General features: G+C 50.9%; 1 protein-coding gene across 1 annotated transcript in view; it reads right to left on the bottom strand.

Annotated features, from left to right (window-relative positions):
- znf536 (zinc finger protein 536) overlaps positions 1-10,000 on the bottom strand; it is an 84,472-nt gene that overhangs the window by 37,755 nt on the left and 36,717 nt on the right. The window contains exons 3-4 of the mRNA XM_062549627.1: positions 8,368-8,526; positions 616-2,526 (exon numbers count right to left, since the gene is read on the bottom strand). Coding sequence (XP_062405611.1) covers positions 616-2,526; positions 8,368-8,526 — 2,070 coding nt within the window. The remainder of the gene's footprint in view (positions 1-615; positions 2,527-8,367; positions 8,527-10,000) is intronic.

The following is a 10,000-nucleotide window of genomic DNA, read 5'->3' on the forward strand; positions in this document are numbered from 1 at the left end:
CATTTTTCACAGGGTCATAGATCTTTGGGTCTTATAAAGTAATGGGCTTTTGGGAGAGGGCTTTATGAAAGCTAAGATAGTTAAGCGGTGAGATGACATGGGGAGCAGTAGGGGTGGGGGGGGGGGGTCCTCTGACTGGCTGCTGGTCGGCCCTGCTCCCGCACTGTCAGGGGAAAGAGAAAGGAGGAGTGGGGGAAGAGAGAGAGCTCCAGCTCAGGTAATATCAACTAGTAATAAAGATTAATCTGTGGCTGCCCGCCCCAGCCGATAGCTTCTAAACTTGCTTGAAATAAGGTTGAAATCACTTTAGAGTAAATCTTGCTTCTTTTTGATCTTGCCAGGAAAAAGGGGTCTGTTGTTTGTTTGAATTTTATTTTTCAAAAGAGCTTTTGTGGGGGGAAAGTGTCAGATGAATTCGCGTTCGGCATGTCCATTTGAATAACTTGGGCGTTTGTAATCTCTTTTTATGCATGTGTGCATTAAGGTAAACCTGCTGTGGCTATCACGTGTGAATGTGTGAGTGTGTGTGTGTGACTGTGTGTGTGAGTGAGTGAGGTGTTGGGAATGAGCTGGGAGTAGACGGTATGGAGCGGGGACACGGGGGGACTGACTCACCGGGTGCGTCCGCTCTCTTGGTGCCTCCGCTGGGCCCGCTGGTGCTGCTGGCCAGGCCTCCGTTGAAGGCGCCCAGGTTCTCCGAGCTGAAGGCCCTCAGGACGGACAGCATGTTCATCTGCTGCTCGAGATGGGCCTGCTCCGGCTTCAGCAGCCCTGGGGGACCTCCGTGAGATGAAAGGAGACCCAGGCCCTGCTGCTGCTGCTGCTGCTGCTGCTGCTGCTGATGCCACTGTTTCTCCAGGGCTGGGGGCTGTGGGGGGGAGGGCCCGGCGCGGAGGCTCTTGGATCTCAGGGCGTCCTTGGCGGACAGAGGGGACTCGTTGCGCAGAGGCACCTGCGTGGGCAGGGAGTCGTCGTCGTCGTCATCATCGTCCATCTCCATCTCCTCTTGCGAGGCCTCGGCCTCCTCGTCCTCCTCCTCGTCGTCGCGGTGGTTGTAGCCGGCCGGCCGCTCGGAGGAGGCGATGGCGGTGTTGTTGTTGGAGGAGGCGGGACGGCTGGGGGTCTCCTCCCTGCCGGGCTCCTCCTCCTCGGACTGGCCGCGCTCCTCGGGCGCCTCCGTGTCGCCGCAGGAGGCCTTGTCCGAGAGCTCGTCCAGGGAGGCGCCGCCTCCGCCCGCTCTGCCCACGTCGGCCGCCCGGCCGCCCTGCTGCTGCTCCAGGAACCCCAGCGGCCCCGGGAGGCCCCGCGCGGAGCCCTCGAACAGCGGCCCGAAGGGCTTGTAGAAGTCGCTCGCAAAGTCTCCCATGGAGCTCTTGTGCGGGGGCTGCTGCTCCATGTGGTTGGACCAGGCGCTCTTCAGCTCCCCAGGCTCTCCCATGTCCCTCTCCCGGGGGGTGGTGGAGGAGGCCTCGTGGTGGTGGTGCAGGAGGGATGGAGGCGCCACCAGGGGGCCTTTAGCGCCCAGGCCGTGGGAGGCTTCGCCCAGCAGGCCGTCGGTGGCCTCCGCGCTCCCTGCGCCGCGCTTGGCCTTGCCCAGGTGGTTGGCCTGCAGGTGGAGCGCCATGAGCTCGACGGAGGCGGTGCTGAAGGAGCAGAAGAGGCAGCCGTGCCACGGCACGTTGTCCTGGATGGTGACGGACGAGCCGGGCAGGGAGGCCGAGTCGGGCCTGACGGACAGGTCCAGCGGCTCGTACTGGGAGCGCGCGTGCGGGCGAGGCTTGCCCTCGCTGGGCTTGGCGTCCGCGGAGGGCTTCTCCTCCTGGTTGGCATTGCCACCACTGCCGGTGCCCTCGCTGGTGCTCCTCTTGGCCTTGGGCTCGCCGCTGTCCAGGCTGTAGTGTGGGGCCGGGGGCTGGAGGGGGCCCTGCAGCTGACCCTCCCGCATCTCCTTCTCCTTCTTCAGGGAGCTCAGCACAAAGTTGTCCATGAAGGCCTGCAGGGAGCCCTGGAAGTTGACGCCGTTGCCCACCATGCTCTGGTAGGCCCTGCCCAGGTCCGAGAAGCTGGCGGGGCCGTCGCCGGCGTTGGGGAGCTCGGGGTTCTTGGCGCTCTCGGCGGCGGTGTTGTTGTTGTCGGCGGCGCCCAGGCCGTGGCGCTCTCGCTCGCGCTCCCGCTCTCGCTCCCTCTCGCGCGGGGAGAGCATGCTGGGAGGAGCCCACTGGTGCGGCAGGAGCTGGCCGCCTCGGAAGTCCAGGCTGCTGGGCATCATGCCCTTGAAGACGCCGCGAAGGACGTCCGGCCGGGCGAACACGCCGCCGCCGCCGCCGCCGCCGCCGCCGCTCTTGCCGTGCTCCTCCTTGTGCTCCGAGGAGGAGGAGGAGGAGGAGGAGGAGGAGGTGGGAGGGTGGTTGGCCGAGGGGCCGCTGCCATTCTGGCGCTCGCGGTGGTGGCGCTCTAGATGGTACTTCAGTGAGGCGGACTGGGTTCCAGCGTAGTCACAATGAGGGCATCTGTAGGGCTTCTCACCTGATAGAGAGAGAGAGAGAGAGAGAGAGAGAGAGAGAGAGAGAGAGAGAGAGAGAGAGAGAGAGAGAGAGAGAGAGAGAGAGAGAGAGAGAGAGAGAGAGAGAGAGAGAGAGAGAGAGAGAGAGAGAGAGAGAGAGAGAGAGAGAGAGAGAGAGAGAGAGAGAGAGAGAGAGAGAGAGAAAGGGAGGGGGGAGAGAGAGATAACACCATTACATGGACTTGTCAGCCTTATATCCTTTACATTCAACAGTGTTCATCTCCCAATAAACAGCTAGTTCATCAGCATACTCTCAGGAAGGACGGGGGGATGTTGGGTTTTCAGTGCGGGTGGATCCAGCTCGATCCAGCTCTGCCGAGTGAGCCATCACTCACGTCGGTGCAATAAAAAAAACATTTCACCATATGGTGCCTTCAGTCCACTACAGGGATCATATTTTCAGCTGACAACAAAACTGTCTGGATGTTATCTCTGTTTGCATGGGGGATTGTGTGCTGGTGGGAGCCCGCTGTTGCCTGTTGGTGTCGTCCCTCTCTTTCTCTCTCCCACTCTCTGCCTCCCTCTCTCGCTCGCTCTCTCTCCTCTCCCCCAGCCCTCTCCCCCCCCTCTCTTCCCCTTGGCCTTGGTTGCTGTCAGGAGTCTGTCTTGGCGGTGAGGCAGTGATTTCTCGGACGCTCTCTATTTGCAGTTTATCATGGAAAGGATAAATCACGTTCAGCAGAAGCCCTGTGTTCTCGGGGGAATGCACTCTGACCTCTTGGACCCAAATGTGGACGATGAAAGCCCCTCGTTCTGAGAGCCGAGCGCAGAATACAAATGAGACAAACACATACAAATGTGCATATGGGCAACACATGGCCATTCTTCTAAAGAGCCATTTCAGTATGTGGATTAGTACAGTTCGAGCAGTGCGCAATGCACAGCAGGCACCCTCACTCTATAACAAGTTTAATGTGTAACTGCATTGAAAGCATAACAAGTTTTATATTTAGAGAAAAGTGTTTTGTCTAACAAGGCAGTGGTGGTGACACCACAAGTGTTTGTGACAGAAGAGGTCTGAACAAGTAATTTGTCTAATTTTCATTTTCTAACATTGTTTATTAAAAATCTGGGTAAATCGTCTTTAGTAATTCTATAGCCCTGCTTACTTTTTAATTATAGTTATTTGTATTACTGTCTTTCCATTCTGTAACATGTGGGTTTGTTCCTTGATTGGACATAAAATGGAGGTCAAGTGTGCTACCATGGAAGTCATGGCTGCCTCTTTGGAAAATTAATGATATTGTTTCCTATGCATTTTCGAACTGTAGGAAAGCAAGCCAAAGCCATGCGGTATAATCATAATTCCTAAACCCTTAAAATCCACATGAGGTATTATATATGATTACTGAACCCAACTTGCATTGAGAATGAAATGCCTAGTCACTAATGTATGACAGGAGTCCTGACTTGTAGCATAACAGAGTGGAGACACATTGTGGTCATATGCAGAAGATTTATGTTAAGATAGGACACCAGTAAATGTGGTGTGAAAAAAAGGTTTGTGAAGACAACAGCTGAGACTGAGAACCACCGTTTCTGGGGATGATAGTTCAATATCTTAGCATGAAACATATCCTGTTAGCAATTACACTATATCCAAAATTAAAGCCAGATTTGCAATCAATAAGCAATAAACAAAATGTTAAGCTTGATTTTTAACCATGGTAACATGCCCAAAATGAACTGCTGCAGCAGCAGCCTCAGAGTGAAGGGAGAGGAATGGAAAAATCCAAAAATAAAAGGATGTTTGTCAAGTATTGTGTGTGTGTATATATAGCTATAAAATGTTTAGATTATACACATGGAAACCATTTTTAACCTGAAAAAAATGTTGCATTGTTACGCAAGACTGAATTGAATGATTTAAGTCTCGCTCTGTAGTAAATCATGGATATAATTAGCAAATGGCATACTGCTCAAGTAATTTATCATTATTTGGAGGGCACCATTCCAGAAAAAGACTCGAAGATCTGCAGACCCACTGCACAGCTACCAAATAAAGGACCACAAACACAAACTCAATACAATATTGATACCAGAGAAAGAGAGAAAGAAAAAGGAGGGAGGCAGAAGGAATGAGAGAGAAGGAGAGAAAGACAAGAGGACCAGAGCTTTACTCTTTTACACAAGAGCGCGTTTGAGGATTATATTTAAAATAAACCATACGAGATGAGCTTTTAACCCAATAAGTGCTTATCCTGTGAGCAGGATAACAGGGGCTTGGCCTGATTTAATAAGGAAACGTCCCTGATGCAAATGATCATTCTCAATTCCTTTAACTGGACAAAATGATATTCTGGGCCCAAAATTAAAGCCAAATTAGAGTGATCTGCTTTTTTCTTTCCTTTTTTCACATTGTGCTCGAGCTCAGATCCATTGTTAAAGATACTGCCACAGAAACACACACATAATGCAAAAGTTGTTATCAGTGACGTCTGATAACAATGCGCTTCGCATTTCGGTAAACATATGCATGTAAACAAACATAAACATGGCATAAAAAAGCCTATATCTAGACAAAGAGCGAGAGAGAGAAATCAACATGATACATAATACATGTGCAGTGTTGTATGTTAACTATTTGTGCATGATGAGTCCCTCTGTGTGTGTGTGTGTGTGTGTGTGTGTGTGTGTGTGTGTGTGTGTGTGTGTGTGTGTGTGGCGTGTTCTTTGTGGACCATTTGGGCTCAGTAAGACATCTGCTCCATCATACGTCAGGGGCATGTGTGACATCTGGGGAATATACTGTATCCTGCCTTGCAACATTACACACAATTTACTGCTAAAGGTCATTATGTACCCGTTAATCCACTTTTAATTGATATCCACACAAACAGCACAACCTCTGAAAAACATAATGGATAGCCAAGGCAGAGAGGTAGAGAAATGACTATTTCTCATCATTTAAGGGAGAAAAAGGGGAATGGTTTATTTCCCTTGCTGTTGTTGATAGACTGACTTAATAAAAATGGTGTGGAAAAAAACACATATCTAATTGCCATCTGTTCCTATATGACAGGGAAAATGCAGCGGGGCTTTGTCAGTGAATGCTTCTTATTTGTTATCATCTAGCAACTTTTCTCATTTTTTAAACACTGTGCTGTGGGTAGCTGCACTTGAAGAAGTCCGGCTCAAACTGATTTCATCTGGATTTGTGCGATTTGTCACAATTCCATAGTAACCACTCTGAATAAACACCCAGAGCCTCTACAGAAGGGCAATTAAAATGGTTAATAGATATGACATACTTTAAGATGAATTTCCATATGGCTTTACATAATAGTGAAAAGGCAGCTTGCATTCCGCAGGGAGAGGGGAGATTGACTCGAGCTGGAACAAGTGCCTCTTTTTGGTTTTATTTGGACTGAGACTTGAAACCCAGAGTAGCTATCCAGCAGGCCCCACCTCACACCTATAGTTACACACTTTATTTGTACTTACATCCAAATGTATAACATTTTGAACCTCAAATCCATCAAATCTTGCCTTGAAAAAAAAAAAACACACAAACCTACACACTATTTATTTATTTATTCAAAGAAAAAAATCTAAATGGCCACGTCTGGAAATAGACACTCTTGCACAGAGCACATTATTTCTGCCATGGACAAAATGCAGAGCACTTCAGTAACACACTGAAACAACTGCAAATCATCCCCCCAGGCTCAGCTGCTAGCCTTCATAACACTACATAATGTAGCAGTGAAATACGCCATCTAATCCAAAAGGGGCAGGTCCTTGTCCCCACATTGACACAGCCCCAGGACAAAGCTTTCCATCATCAAGGTTAACTGAGGAGTCGGGCTCCCGTGTCCCTCTTTTTTAAATAAAGGTGAGTGTGAACTGTGCTGCCTCTTTTCACCCTCAAGTTATGCACACCCGTTGTCAAGAGTGAGGACCTTTTTATTTTTTACACACAGCTGCTTACTGCTAAATACTGCCTTGTCCAGAAGGGGACAATCTGTGTCTCTAATTGCTGTCACTGAAGCCTAGATTCATTATGTGACTTTCCCATTAAAATGTGAGCATTAATTTGTATAATGAAATATCACCCTCTGCAGTGTTCATTAACTATGGCCCCACACTGTACGCTGCACAATGTTAGCTACCTAGAAACTGTGCTTAATTTCGCTAATGGATATTTTCCCACTCACTGTTCGAGAGGAAATTAATACCGTAACATTAGCTCTTTAACTTTTAGAGAAATTTAAATTCACTTCATTCCTTTCAACAAAATGTTAGTGAGTCATTAATCTAACATTGTGTGTTGCACAATGCACGAGACCCTTTCAGTAAGCAATCCTTTTGTGACGAGCACTGACGCCAGGACACTGAAGGGAGCTTCTCTGTCATTTGTGCGTCAACTCCGCTTTGCATCAAGGGGTCAATATGGACTTTTAATGGCCGAGTCGGCTCGCGGATGCCACAGACATAGGCACATATCCTGCACCTCCTCGCCGCAAGGAAAACACGGAGTGATGGACTGCCGACGGCTCGAGAGAGGACCACAGCTTGGGAAGGCATCAGAGCGGGAGGCCCGGGAGCGGCTCGTCTGCAGGCGCTGGACACTCGTCAGCCCCTTCTCTCCGCACACGTGGACTGGAGCAGCGAGCGAGCGAGCGAAGTGAGTGAGTTAACGGAGGCTCAGGGACTAGGGCCTCTGTTTCCTCTTGGCTGAAATATGGCCCTTCGGGGGACCCTTACCCTCCACTCAGAGCAAGCATAACTCATGCTCCCTGGGTTAGAAACACAGCTCCCCCCGCTGCTCGCCTTCGGCTCCCCCGCCGCCGGGGCAGTGTGGACGAGCTTAAGCCCCCTTCGCTTTTGCAGCGCTTCGCTCCGTGGAGGTGGATTGGGGGGTGGGAGAACAGGCACTGGCCGGCTGGCGGTTGGACAGAGGGGGGGGGGTGTGCTCTTCGCCGGGGGATTCCCAGCCGTCAGTGAGCAAACGCTGCGCCCTGCCATGCAATCACTCCCTAATTCCCTGCCAGAGCGGAGGTATGTGCTACTTATTAGTGGGGACGGATGCACGTTGGGTGGTCTCTCTCCTCGCTGCCTCTTAAGCACATACCAAAAAGGAAGAGAAAAAAATGATTTCCTGCGCTGCAAGTGATTTCCATTTTAAGTTGGGCGAGCGCAGGGCCATACCTTTATTGGCACTCCACCGACATTCGTTTTCGCTTTTTTCCCCTCTGCTGTCTAAGATGAGGGTTTTAAGGATAAAGCGTTTGGTATCAACACCGCGCTTCAGAGAGTTGGTGCAGGGTCGCGCACAAATAACAAATGCAGCTGTGAAAGATCACTGGATTGTGCTGAGAGCACATATTTCATCCTCATGAAACGCTGTAATGAGGACAGTTTGCATCTACGGACCATCTACTGAGATCCGAGCCGAGTAAACGGTTATTTTCCCACTCAGACTAAAACTATTGTTTTATTCTGCAACGTAAAAAAAAACGTTGTGTGCATTCTGCTTATGCCCATGTCAGTTTGTGCTGTGTTCTCTCTCTGTGGTGGAGAAGCACTTGTGCGGTGTGGCGGTGATCTCATGCTAACTAGGACATTTCTGCCTGCCAGTTAGCATTAGCTTTGCCCAGGGGTTAGCGCGGCGGGGGTCTCATTTTGGCCATTGAACTCCTGTGTCCACATCATTACTCTAATCAAGGACAAGTTCTACGCGGCGCCAGTGAGCAGCGCCGGCTGGCCAACCGAACCCCTCGCCGTGGAACCGGTCGCGGCCCGCCGGAGGACAGGACAGGTGCCGAGTGTGACGCGACGCTCTGCGCTGAAGGACGGCTCACCTGTGTGTATCCTCAGATGGACCTTCAGGTGGTGGGAGGTGCGGAAGCTCTTCCCGCAGTAGGGGCAGTCCTTCATGGCCGAGCCCACGCCACGCTCCCGGTGCTGGGGGGTCGGAGGCTGCACGGCCCCCCCGCTCTTGGTCAGGTCATCTCCCACATCTGGAACAACAGAGAGGTGGAGAAGAGAGAGAGAGAGAGAGAGAGAGAGAGAGAGAGAGAGAGAGAGAGAGAGAGAGAGAGACAGAAAAAATGAGTGTTCAGTGTCACTTCAAACCGGCAATGTGAGAGAGAGAAAGAGAGAATCTTTTCTCTCTGTCTCCCCTTTTCTCTCTGTCTTCCTCCCTTTTGCCACCCAAATCTGCTAACGCCACACAAAGTCAAACACTTCAATGGGTTCACGTGTGCTGCTATTTTTCCCAGCCATTCGCAGCTGACAGAACGCTGACAGTTCATAAGCTTTCAGCCTTGTTTGGAGACGTGGTGTCCGACCCCCCCGTGCCTGCGCTCCAACACCTGAATGTTTTATCCACGCTATCATCATCGGCGGGGGAGCATATGGCGGATTGTGTCGAAATGAACAATACCAAAAAGGAAACGGCAATGTCAGCAGAGGGCCCTGTGTGTGTGCTGCAGCGCCCTGGTTTTGACAGGTGACGTCGCTCGCGTCAGAGATATGAGAGGGTGATAACAGCGACCCGGGCCTGATTGAGCTGCCATGGCGCCAAATACTTATATGAACGTGTCAAGACCAACAATCCCGACTCGCGAGAGATAATGAACTGCGGCGAATTCATTTCAATTTGAACCGGAGACACCCACGCCGTCTCCACCACCGCCAGTGCTACCACGCTACGAAAAAAAAGTAGCAGCCCCCCCCTCCAAGATCCTCACCTCCCCCCCCCCAGCCTCGTGTAACCCTGCAGTTCACACCTTTTTGCGTTATCGAGTACCACTCCGCAACCCAGTGCCTTTCACCAGCGCGGTGTTAAGGTGACTTCCAAAGATCTGACAAGTGGAGAAATCAACAGTGACAACAAACAACCTTGGCAGTAGAAAAAAGAACCAAAGCCCTGCATGTCCCAGTGCAGCTAAAGGGGAGCATCAGAGAGACGGAGAGGGAGAGAGAGGAGGAGGAGGAGGAGGAAGAGGAGGAGGAGGAGGAGGAGAAGAAGAATGACTTGGGCACACGGTGCACAAAACAAACCCCAGTGTCCAGGCCTGGGCTCAACCTGCTCTCCGCCCCCGCCTGGGTTACGAGGCAGCAAAAGCGCATGACCCACAATGGCACAAATACGGCTGAAAGGAAATTTCTCTCTTTTTTTTTCTTTTTTCTTTTCTTTTTTTTCCTTGTGGTGGCACATGATATGGCATGCAAGTCAGTGAATGGTGCAACCCACTTAGGCAACCATTTGACACAATCAAAAGCTTTTCCCTGCAGTAATCTTTCCCTTTTGCTCCAGCCTCTTTTAAGAATCAAATGAGATTTAAGAAGTTAAAAAAGAAAGAGTGAAGTCAGCATCTCCTCAACTCTTGTGACTGATCACGTTCTTGCGATTTGCCTCCCCTGCCATGTCGACAGTGAACACTAGCTATGTGCAACCAGGGGACACAATGCGTGCCCCAGTTTACTGAC

The sequence above is a fragment of the Sardina pilchardus genome, chromosome 11 (genome assembly GCF_963854185.1).
Source record: "Sardina pilchardus chromosome 11, fSarPil1.1, whole genome shotgun sequence".
In the NCBI taxonomy this organism is placed as follows: domain Eukaryota; kingdom Metazoa; phylum Chordata; class Actinopteri; order Clupeiformes; family Clupeidae; genus Sardina; species Sardina pilchardus.